General features: G+C 42.1%; 1 protein-coding gene across 1 annotated transcript in view; it reads left to right on the top strand.

Annotated features, from left to right (window-relative positions):
• Nucleotides 1-19,837, top strand: part of TIAM2 (TIAM Rac1 associated GEF 2) — a 133,648-nt gene that overhangs the window by 44,153 nt on the left and 69,658 nt on the right. Inside the window, 5 exon segments of the mRNA XM_031667712.1 lie at nucleotides 6,800-6,961; nucleotides 9,362-9,466; nucleotides 9,704-9,782; nucleotides 12,511-12,603; nucleotides 13,799-14,062. Of these exon segments, the coding sequence (XP_031523572.1) occupies nucleotides 6,800-6,961; nucleotides 9,362-9,466; nucleotides 9,704-9,782; nucleotides 12,511-12,603; nucleotides 13,799-14,062 (703 nt within the window).

The following is a 19,837-nucleotide window of genomic DNA, read 5'->3' as shown; positions in this document are numbered from 1 at the left end:
CTCCCAAAGTGCTGAGATTACAGGCATGAGCCACCGCGCCTGGCCAGTTCTTACTCTGCACTTATATCTCTTACTGTTAGCCATTCTGTCAAGTGCATATGTCATGGCTCTCAGGAAAGCTTGTAATTGATCTAGTTTATATATGCCCTATGATTACCTGTATATTCTCAATCTATAGCACACTGCTAAGGATATAGTACTTGCTTAATAAGTTTGATGATTATTTCTACTAGATGTAGTCATTTAATGGCTGAGAATGACTGATTTGTAATAAAGGTCCATAATTTTAGGGTCATATCTCTTCCAGCACTGTGTAACAATGTAAAATTCTTACTTTGAAAGTTAAGAGGCCTGGCATGGTGGCTCGTGCCTGTAATCCCAGAATTTTGGGAGGCCGAGTCAGGTGGATCGTTTGAGACTGGCCTGGGCAACATTGTGAAACCCTGTCTCTACCAAAAATGCAAAAACTTAGCCAAGTGTAGTGGCGTGCTCCTGGGAGGCTGAGGTGGGAGGATTGCTTGAGCCTGGGAGGCAGAGGTTGCAGTGAGCCAAGATCGCGCCACTGCACTCTGACCTGGGTGACAGAGTAAGACCCTGTCCCTGAATAAAGAAAGTTATGAAACTATAGCATCAGTACGCTTCCTATTAACAGAGTGTATGTTGGACTTTGAAAATAAATTTTGCTCATGTAGCCACTTACAGTGAGGATTAAGCTTAGTGCTTAAGTTGGGCTCAAAAAACAGGTCCCATTGAATGCTCTAAGGAGTGAGAAGAAACTATGATTTCTGCATTTGTTTTGTTAAGCATGTGTATCTAAACAGTTACTCCTATTTATTTTAGCTAAGCATTACTTGGGATGTAGGGATACTGAAGAAATTATTTTCATTTATAGGACTATTTTAATGCAGCCTCTATAATTTCTGTGCTATAGTACCCAGATAACTAGATTCAGATTGAATGGCAGATAGAACTAAGGGTGTAATTTGTTTTTTTTTTATATCTCTGGGACTTACAATTCTGCCTGGCTAAATAATGAATATTTAATCTTGCTACTTTTCATCTGCTAATCATTCTTGGAGAATACTTGTAACCTGCACAAATGTATTTTTATATAATAAGTAAATTATGCTCATTTCTATAACACAGAAAGGCTGTTGTGAGGGAGGGGCCGTGTGCATTTTAACTATTCCACTCTAATTGATGCATCATATAACAGTCCAACAGTGAGTCACCCTAATTCAAAATCTGTTAAGGCTGGAACAAAGCCAGTCTTACTTGAGCATTTTTTTAGAGGACACTTTGGCTAGCCAAAAACGAAAGCTTTTCATGGCGAACGTCTGGATGAGTAATAGTGAGTCTTATACGGCCTTTGAAGGGAGGTGTTTGTCATGGAGATTGTGACAACAAAGTCCCCAGTAAGGCTCGGATGGCGGCAACCCCAGAAGCTTCATTGCAGAAATGTGGCAGCCCCTGGGCCTCGGCCCCTTCTCCTGGAAAATTGGTTTGGGCTGTCCTAACCTTCTGTGGCAGTGAGTGAATGCGGTATTGTCATGTTAGTCATGAGCTGCAAACCGAAAAAAAAAACAAACAAACTAAAAAACCCCAAAAAACCCCGAAACCAAAACAAAACCCCTAATATTGGTTTCTTAAATGGAAAATATGAATGAAACAGCTTACTCTTCACCACAGTATGGTAATCTGTTGAGACAGAATATTAATACGCAACCCTATACAGCATATATACGTATACCTGTACGCATACAGCTAGCGAGCTAGCTAGATCCATCTTTGTTTTTCTTTCATATCAACCGATGTATGGGCATCAGTCCAAGAAGGAAATAAACACTTTCTCTTCTATGACATTTTACTGTTGTTAAGAAAACTGGGAGCATGCAACTCCCTTTTGTGTTTTCTCCTCATCTCCCTTGCAAATAGACTTTCCTTTTATCAGCCACTGTGGTGGTGTGGGCCCATTTGTGACAGCCAGATTGTGATTTTGCTACTCACTTCCCTTCAGTGATCCAAGTAGTAATTACGAGCCATTTGATCCAAAAGCATCTGCTGTGAGAACACACGGAGTTTCCATTTTTTCTCCTTGCTGCATACTGAGCATAAGTAATTTGACATGTGGTTGCAGGACCCTTGATGTAATAATAATAATAAAAAATACTTCTGTGGAATGCCCTCCAAGGAGAGCTAAAGTGATTTGCAGACATTCACTAGTCAGTCTGGAGTGGTTGTGGCTGCAGCCCAGTGATGTTCCCGTGTCATGATGGCCAATTGGAGCTGACTGCAAGGTGATCTGAGCAGCAGTGGCCACTACAGTGCCCCAGGGCTTTGGAACAAAGGATGATTCTCAGGAAGTTCTTTACAGTGGTTATCGCTGAAATACAGTAGTTATGCCCAGTACTACTGTATAAAGACCTGATCCAGGCTCAACGTCCAAAACATCTTTACAATTTCTGTCTTTCAAATGCAGTTCCTCCCGTCAGTCTCCTAACCACCCCACGAGGCTGTTGTTTTTAAGCTCTTTTGAAGGTGAAGAAACAGAAGTGCAGAGGCACTAGATAACAGCCCCTAACGAGGCTGAGATTTGACCTGGATTGTCTTTCTATTATTGTATTTTTTTCTGTCTCCATTTGTATTCTCAGGACCAGGAAACCTTGAAGAGGCTAGTTGGAAATATATATATATATATATATATATTTTTTTTTTTCCTTAAGTGGAGGAAGTAGAAATATATAGGTTTTTTCTTTGAGGGGAGGAAGTAGAGTAGGAGGCATGGTAGGTGTGTAACAGTCCTGACAGAGGTAGCCAACCATGGAATTCTGGGTGGTTGAAAATATTCATTTAACATAGTGGCATCTTTGAAATGGGTAACCTGGAAAAAGAATTTTCCAGATGACTCCATTTTTAATGCTTATTTTCAGGATTCTCCATTCTTTTTATGAAAAGAATGTTGGAGAATATTTTATCTGGTTTCCTGAAACTAAAGCACATGTATTTTCAACTTGGATAGCATTGACCCTCCTTCAGAGAATTAATCCAACTTTCCCTCCAAATGGGCAAAGCTTACAAGCACCTAAGAGATCTGTAAGCACCAAGTAGCTTTTTCTTTTTGTAGTTCTAATGAATTAATTTTAAATTCTTGGTGCTTCCTTTGAATAACCAGGTTTTACTTTTCTTGAACTGTATATACATTTGTGACGGGTGTGTGTGTGTGTGTGTCTGCCTAACACACACCAAAAATTACATTTAACTTTTCATTGAGGGGCCTCTTGAGAGGGTCTAACTCTTCGATGGCCTTGGCTTTGATGGGCATCTTCTCTCCTATGGTTCACTACATCTCGGGTCAACAGTGTAGACTCAGAAAACCATTGCTCAGAGCAATTGTAGCACAGCACCTTGTTTAATGGATTTTAATAGGATTATTTCTTTTGTCCTTCCATCCTTCCATCTATCTGCACACTTTTCTGTTGTTCAGAACTTGTTCTCCTTCAATAATCTGTTAATTTCTCTTCTCATAGCTTCCAGAGAGCATTAAGAACTTGACACTATGTCAACAGAGTTGAGTAAGATACTGAAAACGAACAGCGTTTACCTCTCATGCCTGTATGTGACTATGAATTTCTAGTTGTATCCAGCTCAGCACTCAAGTTTTGAGTGTGTCCTGGGTACGGGATGCACTGTGTTAATGGCTGAGGGAGAATGAGGATACAGAAGACAAAGCCTCTGCTGGCATTCATCTTATCCTGGTGCGGGACTTAGAAGTGACCCCCCTGTGGGCTGGGCTTAGCCAAATGCTGTACCAGGGACATAGGAGAGTGAACTCATCTAAGTGAGAGGACTTGAGGGCAGAGAAAGGAGAGAGAGGAGAGACTTCCTAAGAGAGGGTCATTTTAAACCAGGTTGGAGGGTGTATATGGTTTCAGCACTGTCTCTGTAAGGACGGTACAGCAGAGAGATGAGATGGAAGTGAGCACTGGCATGGAGCAGGAGCTTACCACTCCCTTTTGGGGAATGTTCCCTGAGCCGTTCTGTTCAGTGGGAACATGGTGTGTAGTGTAGAATAATGGAAAGTAATCAGGACATGTAGGTTGTACCCATTTTATATAAAGGGAGTTAACTGCCAGGCGGGCATTCTGTGTAATATAGCGGTGATGTGAACCAGCTCAAGCCAGACTTCCACCCTTCAGTTCCCCGGAGTACCATAGGCACTAGTTGTGTAAACTTGGGCAAGTTTCTAGAATGTCCTGAGCCACATGTGTCTTGCCTATTCCATAGGAAGTGATGATGGTGTCTCCCTGAGAGGGCTGGTTGTGAGTGGTGAGTGAACTGATGGCATGTCAAGAGCTTGTTTCATTTGGCCTCATGAGATGCAATCTTTCTTTTTTTTTGAGGTGGAGTCTCCCCTGTCACCCAGGCTGTATTGCAGTGGCATGATCTTGGCTCACTGTAACCTCCGCCTCCCAGGTTCAAGCGATTCTCCTGCCTCAGCCTCCTGAGTAGCTGGGACTACAGATGCGTGCCACCATGCCCGGATAATTTTTATTTTTAGTAGAGATGGGGTTTTACCATGTTGGCCAGTCTGGTCCTGAACTCGTGACCTTAAGTGATCCACCCGCCTCGGCCTTCCAAAGTGCTGGGATTGCAGACATGAGCCACTGCGCCCGGCTGGTGATACAGCCTTTCTCTGATTGTCAGTAACAGTGGGAACAAGAGGGTGTGAAGGCACAGTGTTAATTTGTACTGCTCATGTCCCTCCCCTACCTGTTTATCTATAATTACGTTTTTCCCGATCTCCTAAAGTGCAGCAGTAAATTGCTCTGCCACCCTCAGTGGGAGCCTGTGACTTCCTCCAGGCCTTGTTCTTTGTGAAGTTTCTTACTCCACAGTGACCTCTGCTGGGTTTTAGTTTGCTTCTCAACAAGCCTGGTTTCAGAGGTGGGGGCCTGCACCTTTAAGGCAGCATCTGTTTGTTGCTAAGCACTGGGTTGAAATCACTGCCCAGAGAATGAACCGGAGAAAATAATGTGCCTGTGTAAGACAAGAGCCTTTAGGAGAGAGTGTCCGGGTTGGTTCCTGGCATCCCTGGCTCCTTGCATCTGGTCCTGTCTTTTCCTTTGTCATTGGCACGTGTGGGGATGTTCATTCTGGCTGTGATCACCCTTCCAGAAAAATGTGCTGAAAGCAACAGATCCGTGACAGATCCAGAAATGTCACTTCAAAGTTGAGCGCCATGTTTTCAAAAAGATGACACAGAGAGATGGATTTTTGTTTTGCTTTGTTCTTTGAAATTTCTTTATGATGTCTCTTCTAGTTTTTAAATCCTACATAGGAGGATCTTTTACTTTGTATTTAAAAATGCATGGAATTCAAAGTAAAATCACCCATTAATGATAACTTTAAAGTATGATGAATGATATATAATAATGTGATAGTATTGAATCTATTGGTGACATTTTTTGGTATGTAAGGTGTTTCACATAAGTGACCTCTTTCGCTCACAAAACTTAAGTCACAAGTAATTTTTTCAATATTAATTATATTAATAATGTCCTCTTTTACAAAATAGCTGAATCGTAGCAAGGTAAATCTTGTCGTAGGCCATACTTTGCTGGTAGCGTCTGAGACTTTTGATTTCAAAGCCCCAAATCTTTTCTTTACTACTACGTGAATGTAAGAACCTAGCCAGAGAGAAACGTGTCTACATTGCTTAAGAAATGTATGCTATTTTTGTTATGAATTATGAAAGGACATATTAGCATGAAGTCAGCAATTGTTGTGATGATGTAGTTTGGCAAACTAAACTTTCTTGGGAAGGGCTTCCTGAAGGTGGTATTCTTTGAGATGATTTTCCAACAGTGTCTGTGTGTGAGGTAGCTGAAGGATAGAGAGAAGATTTATCAGGACTACAGGTAATTTTAAGGAACAAATAGATTTCTATCAGTGATGAGTTAGGCTAAAATTAAAAAGAAGAAACAAAGACAAAAAAACCAGGTAGACTTAGAAGAGAAAGTTCGTGCTTGGATGAAGTGCAGTTCAGGGTTAGGATAGCAGGCAGATGTCAGTGGCCATGGACAAGGTGTGTCTGGAATTTAGTGGAAGGTCGGAGAGGGATTATGGCTTAGACGCAGGCTTCACAGTGGCCCTTCTCAACCATGATCCCAGAGTAGTAAGCGTGGATACTCAGCAGTCCTTACATGGATTGCGGTGTTCTTTTTTTATTTTTTTGAGACAGGCTCTTACTCTGTTGCCCAGGCTGGAGTGCAGTGGCGTGATCTTGGCTCACTGTAACCTCTGCCTCCCAGGTTCAAGCGATTCTCCTGCCTCAGCTTCCCAAATAGCGGGGACTACAGGCGCATATCACCACGCCTGGCTAATTTTTGTATTTTTAGTAGAGACGCTGTTTCACCATGTTGGCCAGGCTGGTCTTGAACCCCTGACCTCAGGTGATCTGCCCGCCTTGGCCTCCCAAAGTGCTGGGATTATAGGCGTCAGCCACCGTTTCCAGCTGGATTGTGGTGTTCTAACTCGGCATAAGCGGCCAATCGACACAGTGGAAAGAACACAGGACAGGCAGTCACTGACTTTCACTCCACTTCCCGTGGCTGCAGTTTCATCTGCGTAAAATGAGTGAGGAAACATTGCTGGCCTTAGAAGGCTGTGAGAAGCCAGTGATGTAAAGCGTGTGAGTGTTTACTCTAAATAGTCCATAAATGAACGGGACATTTGGCTGGTGGTTTCCTTCATTTGTTAATCAAATTTGTCTGCATTTTCTTTTGGCATCTACAAACAGGTCGACGAACTTCTGCATATGTATGGTTCAACAGTAGACAGTGTTCCCCGAGACAATGCATGGGAAATCCAGACTTATGTCCACTTTCAGGATAATCACGGAGTTACTGTAGGGATCAAGCCAGAGCACAGAGTAGAAGATATTTTGACTCTGGCATGCAAGGTAATGGATTTTGCTGCAAAAATATACTTCTGAGTAGAAATAATCATTAATGTTGCAATCTTATGCCTTCTAAATTCATGTGGTATTCAAGGGCCCAGTTTCCACACCAGGGAACATATTAGCATATTTATTAGTTAATGTATTTATTAGCATATTGATTAATTTGCATTCTATTCCTTGATCTCTTTAGAAGAATGAGTTATTAGATCATGATCCCCCACCTTCATGAAGAACCTGAGCTAATCTACTGAAATTCTATGTATACTTTGGTATCTAGAATAATTATGAAATCCATTGCTATTTAAGTTACTTAGAGATGGTGTGTTATAAGAAGGCAGCATAAACTTTGAGGTAATTTAATTTAATCCTAAATAGTTTTATCGGATTTCTCCAGATTAAACACGAAACTTGATATATTCACAGTTGCTTTATGGAGATTAATATATGATGATGTTTTATTCATTTTTCAAACTGGGTTTCATTCCTGATCTGAAAAGGGAGTTTATGGTAAGTCTTAAAGAGGGCCCTCTGAGAGAGAATATATTCAGCAACATCAGATCAGAAGCTTTTCGACCACCAGGTGGTGTAGTAGAGCTTAAATAGTTTTAAGTTTCCAGAGAAAATACAATCAAATATGTTGACATGGTGAAAAAGGCATATAGAGTTTAAGTAATGCTTAATCATGTGCACTTAATAAATGTGAAAGATGTTTAATTTTAGTCCCCCTTTTTCACTTTGACTTGAAACATTAGGATTCTGTACATTTATATGTAGTTTATATCCTTATGAACTTAATTCCCTTTTGCTCCCATATGTAACGTTTTTATTCAGAAAACCAACAATGTTCTATACCAATGATACCCTCTATTAAACTCATAATTTTCTGAGTAATAAAGGGTATCAGAAGCAGTGGGTCGGCCAGGCGCGGTGGCTCACGCCTGTAATCCCAGCACTTTGAGAGGCTGATGCGTCGGATCACAAAGTCAGGAGATCGAGACCATCCTGGCTGACACGGTGAAACCCCGTCTCTACTAAAAATACAAAAAATTAGCCGGACGTGGTGGGGACGCCTGTAGTCCCAGCTACTCGGGAAGCTGAGGCCGGAGAATGGCATGAACCCGGGAGGCGGAGCTCGCAGTGAGCCGAGATCGCGCCACTGCACTCCAGCCTGGGCGACAGAGCGGGACTCCGTCCCAAATAAAAAAAAAGAAAAAAAAAGAAGTAGTGGGTCAGTTTGACCCAGTTAGAGCATATGCCTGAGAGAAATTTCTCACTGTTGAAAATATGCATGACAGAGAAAATATGAGTGTGTGTGTGTAAACATTTTCCTTTTGAAAAGTTTTTGGAGTAGGACATTCTTAATTCTGAAGTCTGTAGATTTGTTCACATTTTACAAATTTCTGTATTTTAGTAATGAGAAACAAGGTTAGGCTCAACCTAACTAAAGAGATGGCATTTGCTGAGCTGGTAAGATTTCTTCTACTATCAGATATGTTCTACTGTAATCTCTTAAAAATGCATCTTTTGCCTTTAATCATAAGCAATAGTGTTCAGAGAAAACCTTCTTAAAAATAATTGTCTGCCGGGCATGGTGGCTCATGCCTGTAATCCTAGCACTTTGGGAGGCCGAGATGGGCAGATCACGAGGTCAGGAGATCACGACCATCCTGGCTAACATGGTGAAACCCCGTCTCTACTAAAAATACAAAAAATCAACCGGGCGTGGTGGCGGGCGCCTGTAGTCCCAGCCACTCGGGAGTCTGAGGCAAGAGAATGGCGTGAACCCAGGAGGCGGAGCTTGTAGTGAGTGGAGATCACGCCACTGCACTCCAGCCTGGGCAACAGAGCGAGACTCCGTCTCAAAAAATAAAAAAAAAATAAAAAAAAAAAAAATAGTTGTCCCCCTTTACTTTTTTGCATACTAGTATGCATATATTTATTTATTTATTTATTTGAGATGGAGCCTTGCTCTGTCATCCAGGCTGGAGTGCAGTGGTGCTGTCTCAGCTCACTACAACCTCCACTTCCTGGGTTCAATCATTTCTTCTGCCTCAGTCTCCCAAGTAGCTGGTATTACAGGTGTGTGCCACTAGACCTGGCTAATTTTTGTATTTTTACTGTAGTCAACGTTTTGCTGTATTGGCTAGGCTGGTCTCCAACTCCTGACCTCAAGTAATCCACCCTCCTTGGCCTCACAAAGTGCTGGGATTACAGGTGTGAGCCACTGTGCCTGGCCTGCATCCAAATGTTTAAATTAGAGCTCTTATATAGGTTTAAATTCAGCAAATTTTTTGTGGTATTCTTTTAGCGATTTCTACTTTGATTTTTAATGAGCCTGCTAACCAATGATGGATTTAGAAAGAGCATTTAAAATCTGAATGACTGTCTTCTTCTTTATAGATGAGGCAATTGGAACCCAGCCATTATGGCCTACAACTTCGAAAATTAGTAGATGACAATGTTGAGTACTGCATCCCTGCACCATATGAATATATGCAAGAACAGGTAAGTGTGCACTAGCTTTAGAAAGGGAGACTGAACCACATCCATGGCGTTTTGATTCTGAAAAATGTCATTTCTGGGAAAAATTTTGTTTAAATCCGGCACCTAGTTTGGAAACAGTCTCTATATAAATGGTAACTTAATAGCTTTCTTGTTTTATTATGAAAAATAGTGTCAAAGTAGTTTTTCAAGGTATCATAACATGAAATCCTCTGATTTTGTTGTTTTCACCTTTTGCAGGTTTATGATGAAATAGAAGTCTTTCCACTAAATGTTTATGATGTGCAGCTCACGAAGACTGGGAGTGTGTGTGACTTTGGTAAGTGTAAGGAATGCCCCTTTCAGGGAGTTATGTGGTTCATCTTTGCCTACTTTGCCCCAGTATCTTTGGACTTAATGCTTTTCCCTTACATTCACGTTTTCAGAATATATGACAGTAGTTTCTGAACTTCCTTTCTCTTCCTACATTTCTATTTATTGATATTAGCAGGTGACACAGATAGATATCAGTATTAGAGGGAAATGCCAAAGTAATTAAATGGAATGAATATAAAATTGATGGGAATTTGAAAATATAGATTAATAACACCATGTACTGTGTACTGATGCTGCTCTGAGCAGATCAACTCATGATTCATAGGAGAGTTGCTTTCATCTCTAGTGTCTTTGCTCTTGGTTTTCTCTTCCTACCTGGAATGCTCCCCTTCTTTCCTCTTTCTTCCCCCATCCCTCCTCTCTAATGACATGAATCCTACTGTCCTTCAAGAACCAACTGAGGGTCTAACTTTCTTGAAGAAACCGTATCTGATTGCTTTAGCTTTACTTCTTTCTTTCTTCCCTGAGTTTAACAGTTAAGAGTCAGCCAGGCATGGTGGCTCACGCCTGTAATCCCAGCACTTTGGGAGGCCAAGGCAGGCAGATCACCTGAGTTTGGGAGTTCGAGACCAGACTGACCAACATAGAGAAACCCCATCTCTGCTAAAAATACAAAATTAGCCAGGCGTGGTGGCACATGCCTGTAATCCCAGCTACTTGGGAGGCTGAGGCAGGAGAATCGCTTGAACCCAGGAGGCAGAGGTTGCGGTGAGCCGTAAGCTGAGATCGCACCATTGCACTCCAGCCTGGGCAACAAGAGCGAAATTCCATCTCAAAACTAAACAAAACAAAAAACAATTAAGGGTCAGTACTTCTGAAGTCACTTAATAGCATCATTTCCTCCATTTCTCTTTGATTAGATAATACTTGGTAAATATATCCATAGAAACAATGGTTAATGATTGGTAAATACCTCCATAGAAACACTATTTCTTACCTTGTTAAAATATGTTGATACATGATTATTTTCCTTAAAATGATTCAAACTAATAATAAATTAAAGTTTATAATATGTTAAAATGTCGTTTTTAGGATACTTTCGTTTTTTAAAAATTTGTATAATCTTTTCTGACCCGTATGTTATTTTTTTATTTTTTATTTTTTTTGAGACAGAGTCTTGCTCTGTCGCTCAGGCTGGAGTGCATTGGCACGATCTTGGCTCATTGCAACCTCTGCCTCCTGGGTTCAAGCAATTCTCCCTGCCTCAGCCTTCCAAGTAGCTGGGATTACAGGTGCCTCACCTGCCACTACACCTGGCTAATTTTTGTATTTTTAGTAGAGATGGGGTTTCACCATGTTGGCCAGGCTGCTCTTGAACTCCTGGACTCAAGTGATCCGTCCACCTCAGCCTCCCAAAGTGCTGGGATTACAGGTGTGGGCCACTGCACCCGGACCCCATTTTATGTTGGTTTTTCCTTTGAAGCCCTCTCGGCCTTTTTTCTCCTCCTCTTGGCCTTCACTGTGCTTTTTGTGGTTGCCATTTGTGTTCATCTTTGTACTGGAATGAGTGAATGAAGACACTTGCAAAGATACTCTCTGGTGAGACCGTAATCTGCCAGGCTTTGCTGGGGTCCCAGAGGAGACCTGGGGAACAGGACATTCTTGCTGTCCTCAAAGAACTCTCCGTATTAGGGGACCAAGACATGGAAACCTGTGCTCCTCACTGTGGCATCACAGAGGGGGACACTAAGTCAGGAGCCATGCATTCAGAAGAGGGAAGGTCTCCCTAGGATTTGCATGTAATCTTATATATTTAGGGCAAGCACTGTATTCATCCAAGCATTTTTTTCACCTTCTTAAAATGCTCAACCCCATAGTTGTTTCTCAGCAATTATTTGTTGTATTGAACTGAATTTCATGTATTTCAGTAAGAGTATTTTTTTGCTGTTAAATTTGTTTCTAAATTTTTAATTGTGGTAATAGACACATAACATAAAGTTTATCGTCTTGACCACTTTTCGGTGTACCGTTTTGTGATGTTAAGTACATTCAAAATGTTGTGCTACCATCATCTATCTCTACAAATCTTTTCAGCTTGTAAAACTGAACTCTGTACCCATTTAACACCAACTGCTCATACTGTCCTCCCCCTAGCCCCTGGCAACCACCACTTTAATACTTTGTATCTCTCGGAATTCCCCTGGCAACCACCGTTCTATTAATACTTTCTACCTCTCTGAAGTTGACTGCTCTAGCTACTCATATAAATAGTATTATACTGTGTTGTCTATTTGTGACTGGCTTATTTTACTTAGCATATTCTCCTCAAAGTTCACCCAAATTGTAGCATATGCCAAGATCTTTTTCCTTTGTAAGACTGAATGATATTCCACTGTATGCATAGATCACATTTTGCTTATCCATTCGTCCATTGACAGACAGTTGGGGTATTTCCACCACTTGGCTATTGTGAATTATGCTGTTATGCACGTGGCTGCATGGTCTCACCTTTTGAATAAAAGTTATGTTTTTATATTTCTTAAGCCTCTTGTCTGACATTTTTCTTTTTCTACCCCCGCAAGATATTTGTACTTTCAAAATAGTTGTAATTTAGACTTTCTCAACATACTGTACTTACAAGAAAATATGTTCAAGGAGATACTGCCGATGTGGTTGGAGAAGTTGAGTGTGGTGGGTTGAGACGTGCTTTTTCCTTTTATTTTCTTTCCTAGGGTTTGCAGTTACAGCGCAGGTGGATGAGCATCAGCATCTCAGCCGGATATTTGTAAGCGACGTTCTTCCCGATGGCCTGGCGTATGGGGAAGGTCCGTGTGGCACACCGTGCCTCTGTTGCCTCTTAATTTGCAACTGTGGAATACAGCCTGGCTAGTGAATGTTTCTTCATACAGTTTTGTCAGAAAAAGATTTCTCTTGGAATTTTAAAGAAAGTAAACCTAAGAGTTTAATTGGAAATGTGACCAAACACAGCCTCTCACTCCCATAAACCCAGCTGCTCAGGAGGCTGAGGTGGGAACATGGGAGGATTGTTTGAGTCCAGGAGTCCAAGACCAGCCTGGGAGATACAGTGAGACTCCTGCCTCCATAAAAAAGGACAGAGAGAAGCCGGGCACAGTGGCTCACAGCTCTAATCCCAGCACTTTGGGAGGCCGAGGTGGGCGGATCACGAGGTCGGGAGATCGAGATCATCCTGGCTAACACGGTGAAACTCTATCTCTACTAAAAATACAAAAACATAGCCAGGAGTGGTGGTGGGTGCCTGTAGTCTCAGCTACTCGGGAGGCTGAGGCAGGAGAATGGCGTGAACCCGGGAGGCGGAGCTTGCAGTGAGCCGAGATTGCACCACTGCACTCCAGCCTGGGCGACAGAGTGAGATTCCGTCTCAAAAAAAAAAAAAAAAAAAAAAAAACGAGAAAGAGAGAGAGAGAAAAGAAAGAAAATACATATGCCTATATATAGAGAGAGCATGTGTGTGTGTTTAAAAGACAGAAAGTGTATACATATATATAGACAGGGGGAAGGAGGAAGAGAGTGTGAGACAGGCAGACACTGATGGAACAGAGTTAACATGAGAACACTAGAAAAATATTAGAAAAAGCAATGAATGAGTGGTTCTCAAGTTGTTTCTCTTTCAAACTGTTTCTTCTAATAGTAGCTGTGAGGGAGCTAACATTTGTTTTGCTCTTAGTGGCATCTAAATACTATACATTTTGGCCCTTTAATTCTTTTCTGTTTTTCTTATTTAAAAGACGGAGTCTTGCTATATCACCCCAGGCTGGCCTCAAACTCCTGGACTCAAGTGATCTTCCCACCTCTGCCTCCTGATTAGCTGGGACTACAGGCACCTGCCACTGTGCCCGGCTGGCACTTTCTTTGAAGAAAGCGACAAACAAAACAGCCCCTAGGAGTACATGGTTTGAGTTTGCAGCCTTCTTTCATCTTAAAATATTTCTCACAGTAATCCCTCTCTCTTTTTTTCTGTTTCTCCTTCCTTTTTCTCAGGGCTGAGAAAGGGCAATGAGATCATGACCTTAAATGGGGAAGCTGTGTCTGATCTTGACCTCAAGCAGATGGAGGCTCTATTTTCTGAGAAGAGCGTCGGACTCACTCTGATTGCCCGGCCTCCGGACACAAAAGCCACCCTGTGTACATCCTGGTCAGACAGTGACCTGTTCTCCAGGGACCAGAAGAGTCTGCTACCTCCTCCTAACCAGTCTCAACTGCTGGAGGAATTCCTGGATAACTTTAAAAAGAATACAGCCAATGGTAAGGCTTTGTTCTGACTTTCTTCTTAACTGCTGGTATCAACAGCCAATATTTTTAGGCTGTAATTTTGCTTGCAAACTCAGATTATTTAAGCTATTCAAAGAATGTTTTCTAATTTATTAGAAGAACACAGATGCCAACTGGAGTAGATTTTATCAAAATTTCATGCATTTTAGTAATTATAGCGCTTTCAAGAAAATAGAAAATAATTATTTTTGCACAAAATAACATTTTTAAAACATCACGGACTCTTTAAAAATCACCCATAGTGTTTAGTCTTGTAGTGGCTCTGTGACTGAAGGCAGATGAAATCCTGCATAAATGCCATAGTGGAAAGATTTTTCTTATTTGGTTGAACCTGAGGCATAGCCATTTTGCAGTAATCTGTTGGGCTCTTAAACAGCCTGTGCATTTCAGTTCAGTTATATCTTTTGTGAAGTACTACTTTCTTAATAAACAGCAAACTTTCTTTTTTAAAATTTATTTTTATTTTTATTTTTTTGAGACAGAGTGTCACTCTGTCGCCCAGACTGGAGTGCAGTGGCTTGATCTCGGCTCACTGCAACCTCTGTCTCCTGGGTTCAAGAGATTCTCGTGCCTCAACCTCCTGAGTAGCTGAGATTACAGGCGTGTACCACCATGCCTGGCTAATTTTTGTATTTTTAGTAGAGGTGGGGCTTCACCATGTTGCCCAGACTGGTCTCAAACTCCTGACCTCAGGTGATCCACCCGCCTCGGTCTCCCAGAGTGCTGGGATTACAGGTGTGAGCCACCGTGCCTGGCCAGTAAATAGCAAACTTTTAATGTAGGTCATGAATTTTAAAACTTTGTGAAGGCATAAAAATGAAAAACTGTGTGCCAGCATATTTTTCTCACGGTAAGACTTCCATATGAGGAAATCATTTGAAGGTCTGAAGTTTTGAGTGTATCATTCATGTGTATTTCATGCACTGCAGTCAAGTAAATTAGGGTACTGAAAACCAGTAGTTTTGCTTTGTACCTCTGGAGAGCCCGGGTCAAGCTCCACAGGAGACCAAGTGTGGGGTCTTTTTCCTGGGAGAGCACAGAGCAATTTTTATACTTAATTACGATGATAATGGATTTCCAATTGAAATCTCTGCATGATTACCAAAAATGAATGAAAAACACCAAAGAGAAGTTGTTAGGATTGATTTAATTATAAAGGAAGTTTATTAGGTCATTTTTGGAATTAAAAAATCAGATGGTAAGATTTGTGATTCAATAAGGTATCTCGTGCTTTCTCCTCCTCTCTTGGGGCCTTCCTCTAATTTAAAATGCCATTAAATGGACTATTGGCATATAAAAGTGAATGTCATAAAACAAAAATTATGATGGAACTTATTAATTACTTGGGTATATTAGGGCCATCATTCAGCTACCCTAGGCTGTTGTTATGGGCCTGAGTATTCCATATAATACATGCATGTGTCCATTTGTTGGATTCATTACTCTTGAGGGATACATTCACTACCTGTGTTATGTCTCTATGTATTTTATCATAATAAGAAATTACCACAGAGGCTATAATACTTTTGGTACTTGTGGGAATGAATTCCTATAGAAAACAGAGAAAGGGGCAAATGTACCTTTTTTTTTTTTTTTTTTTTTTTTGAGACAGAATCTTTCTTCTCTGTCACCCAGGCTGGAGTGCAGTGGCACAATCTTGGCTCACTGCAACCTCCACCTCCCGGTTTCAAGCCTCCGGGGTAGCTGGGACTACAGGAATACGCCACCACGCCTGGATAAATTTTGTATTTTTAGTAGAGATGGGGTTTCACCATGTTGGCCAGGCTGGTCTTGAACTCCTGACCTCAAGTGATCTACCCTCCTCAGCCTCCCAAAGTGCTGGGATTACAGGTGTAAGCAACCGTGCCCGGCTGTTTTTCTTTACTTTTTAATTTTTTTAAAAAATAGTAAGGATCAAGCAGGTGAGTTAAGCCACTTTTATTTATTTATTTATTTATTTTGCTAGGGAAACAGAATAAAGAGGCAGTCCTGGATCTGTTAAACCGCTATTCTATTACTCATCTTAGGCAGCCATTCGGACTGTCTAATCCTTTATACCCTATGTCTGTGTGGACAAAGAGCTTAGTTAGCCAGGCAGGCACGGTGCTTGTCCACATCATGCCTCCTGATGGAACCTTGCAGGTTCTTCCACTGCCAGCCTAGTGGGAGCCACTAACCCTTTCCTGGTGTCCTGGCAAGACTGTGCTCTCTGCGTGTGACAGTCTCCCAGGCAGCGCCCCGCCCGCCTCTGCCCTGAGCTTTACCATTCCTCCCCTCTCCTAAGCTCCAGGTGGCTGTTCCATAGTGATGCTGCTTGTGCTGGAAAAAACAGCCCCAGCAGACTCCTTCCCCAGACACCACAAACATAGACTTTTCTTTTTCTTTTTGAGATAGTTACATTGCTTGTGAAGGAAGTTAAATGCCTGTGGGCAAACATCTCGGAAGGAAGTCTTCCATTTTGAAGGTTGAGGGGACAAGAAAATAAGGGTAGGTGGGTGAATTAAAAGGTAAAAGTGAAAAAAGACCAGGTCTCTCATTCATATGCAACATCTGAATGGCAAGAGAAGCCTATGTTTGTGGAAACTCTGAGAGGTGGCATGGTAACAAGCATACAGGTTTTGAGTCAGACGTGGGTTCGGGTCCTGGGCTGCCCTGTACGGGTTTTTTGACTCATCCAGGGAGTTCTGGGCTTTGGTGGATACTACCCCAGCCTCTTTACCCTGGTGGAAACGGTCCTGAGGTGCAGTCCACACAGCTCTGCAGATGGGCTCTGGAATGAGCCCCAGCTGCCCACAGCATCCTCGCTTTCACACCTCCCATGGGCTTCCTGCCCTTCCTGCCACACTCTTCCTACCCCCTCCTTTGGGAATCTCAGGGTTACCTTCCAAATAAACTTCTGTACCCAAATCCTTGGCTCAGACTCTGCTTTTTGGGGAGCCTGAATGAAGATGCTGAGCCTCACTTTTCTCATCCAGAGGATAATGTTTCTCCCGCTGCTCCTGTGGACCCTGTGAGTTTGGGGGAGTTCCTGTCTGTGGCATGTTCAGCCCAGTGTTTTACTTGGCAGGAATTCTGAAAATGTGCTTCTCCTCCTCCTCCCTCTCCTTTGCAGCTTCCTGTTTTATTAAAAATTACCTTGATTTGCTTTTGCAATGAATTAGAAAACAGTAATCCCATTTTTTAACTAAAAAAGTTAAAATTTACAGAAATCAAAAATTTAAATGACTTTGACAAACAGTTTTTAATACAACTTTAATACAACTTTGAAGTAACTTAGCAGTGGCCAGCCATTTGAGAGCCTGCCTTTCCCTAAATTTCACGTTCCCTTGGCATTGCTAGAAGGCAATCATGTACTTGAAAAGAAGGAAAGTTCTGTTTGCTTTTCCAGAGAAGCCAATCCTTTCCTTGCTATAAAAACCAAATGGCTGGCTCTCTGGGAAAGAAGACCTGTTTTTTAAAAAATAGAAATTATAAGAATATCAGAAGGCAGATGAAAAGGAAAGCCTTAAGCACTTGTTTGGGCTTATGTTAACCATCCAAACGGAATATTTATAGCCCCCTATCGAGCGCTTAAAATGTTGGGGGGCGGGGGTGCCCTGGGAACAAGAGTTCAGGGCTTTCAGTCATGTCCTGAAGTTTATGTTGGTTAACCTTTGTCACTTGATCAGTTTCAAGTGGGGGAGGGAAACCCTGTCTCTGTCTATATCTCTGTATCTAATCAGTCTTTGACTGAAAGAGGTGTTAGTCACAGTGGCAGGTCCCAGGAAACTAGGGGGTTGCTTGTGGGTTGCTGTTAAGGTTCTGCTTTTCTAGAAAAGAAGCATCCTTGCAGTATTTGACATTCATTGATATGAATAATGTTTAGGAAAATGGGTCTCAAACTTCCTAGTGCCCAGGACTCAACCTGCTGAGCTTAATGAAAATGTAGACTCCAGGGTTTTGCTGTCGATGCACCTCCTGCAGGAGGCTTGGGGCAGTGCAAGCTAACTTCCCCCCCCGTCCGGCTCCCCCGGCTTTTTTTTTATTTTTTTTTGAGATGGAGTTTTGCTCTTGTTGCCCAGGCTGGAGTGCAATGGTGCGGTCTCGGCTCACCGCAACCTCCACCTCCTGGTTCAAGAGATTCTCCTGCCTCAACCTCCCGAGTAGCTGGGATTACAGTCATGCGCCACCATGCCTGGCTAATTTTTTATTTTTAGTAGAGATGAGGGTTCTCCATGTTGGTCAGGCTGGTCTCGAACTCCCGACCTCAGGCGATCTGCCCGCCTTAACCTCCCAAAGTGCTGGGATTACATGTGTGAGCCTCCGCGCCCAGCCGCAAGCCCCATTTTTAACCTGGGCAGGTGTGGAAAGCAGCCCTGGAGAGCCAGCCTCTCTAGCCTGCATCGGCTGGAGAGCAGCCCTGGGGCTGGTGTGAGCACTCCTGCTGCCCATTGGCCATTAGTCTAAAAGAGGTGGCCTGAAATGGAGCAGTAGGACTTACTGTTTCCTGTATGCTGAGGTTTTGAGGATGGAATGAGATAATATGTGTAAAGTTCCCAGTACATGATCGCTGTTGCGCATGTGTGTTCTTAGGAATCGTGTGTCCCAAACCTCCACCATTGTCTTTCCTCGTGTGCTCAGCATGCAGGCAGTTGACTCTGAGCTCACCTCATTTGTTGCTCAGTCCATGCTTGGAAGACACCATATTCCATTTGGCAAATCACTTACACTAGGAAGCAAAGATCTTCCAGCTTCGCTCCACTATGCCTGTGATGCTCTGTGAGGAGCAGAAGAGACAGGAATATATGGAGAATTGATGAGGGTTCAGTATGAAGTTCCTCTGCTTCCTAAGAAATGAATGACCGTTTGATTTTGCCTTGAAGGGCTTACATTTCTGTTCTAGTTATTCACGGTGGAGAGAGGAAATGTCCATAGGCTGTATTTGACTTGAGCGGAAATATCATCTGTAAAAACTTTATAGAGAGAATTAATTTTACCACTGGAATTCCCCAAAGAGGCCAGTGTTATTTTAGAGCCAACAAGGTGACCATTGAAGGGATTGGACAGGCCAGACCTGTTTATACTGGGACCCTGTTAATGCTGTATTTGTGATTTATGTATGAAAATCCCTTTTCTAGTGTTTGCCATCTTTTGAAACATTCCAGCAGCTTTTAAGAAAGTCTCATTGGGCATAGAGTTTCTGAACAAAGTCTTTATGTAAACACTGAACTTGTCGCATTAATGAACTCTCCATCTATAAACAGCCATTAATCCTACCTTGTTAGGATTGGAGGTATATTTAGTAGGGGACAAAATAGAAAAGACCTATATTTTCCTTCCATTTAGACGATATAAATCCAACACATGCTTACCAGATGATGAAGGTAATTGCAGCCTGAGGTTCTTTTTTAGCCTCCACGCCCCCTTTGAATCATTCTTTTTTAAAATTGCCGTGAGTAGTGTAGAGTCTCAAGCTACCAGAAGCCACTTAGATGTAAATTTGCTCTTTGGAATGAATTGCTCTTGGGAATGTATGTGTCCATTATATAGCTTCTCACCAGGGAAAAGAATTATAGAGCCAGCTCTGATGTGGCAAACCCACTTATTTCCTGTTTATGAGAGTGAGGGCATTTTGGCTTCCGTAGCCTGTTTAGGATGACTAACAGCATTTAGCTCAGAGAATGCTCTGTTTGTGTGTAAAACTGCTATTACTGAGTCTGGCTGGCTGACACCCCAGATTTCCAGATGTAAAAACATATTAGTGTTCCT

Source organism: Papio anubis, chromosome 6 (genome assembly GCF_008728515.1).
Source record: "Papio anubis isolate 15944 chromosome 6, Panubis1.0, whole genome shotgun sequence".
NCBI lineage: Eukaryota > Metazoa > Chordata > Mammalia > Primates > Cercopithecidae > Papio > Papio anubis.
Note: the sequence above shows the minus strand (reverse complement) of the source record. Positions and strands in the feature narration are given on the sequence as shown.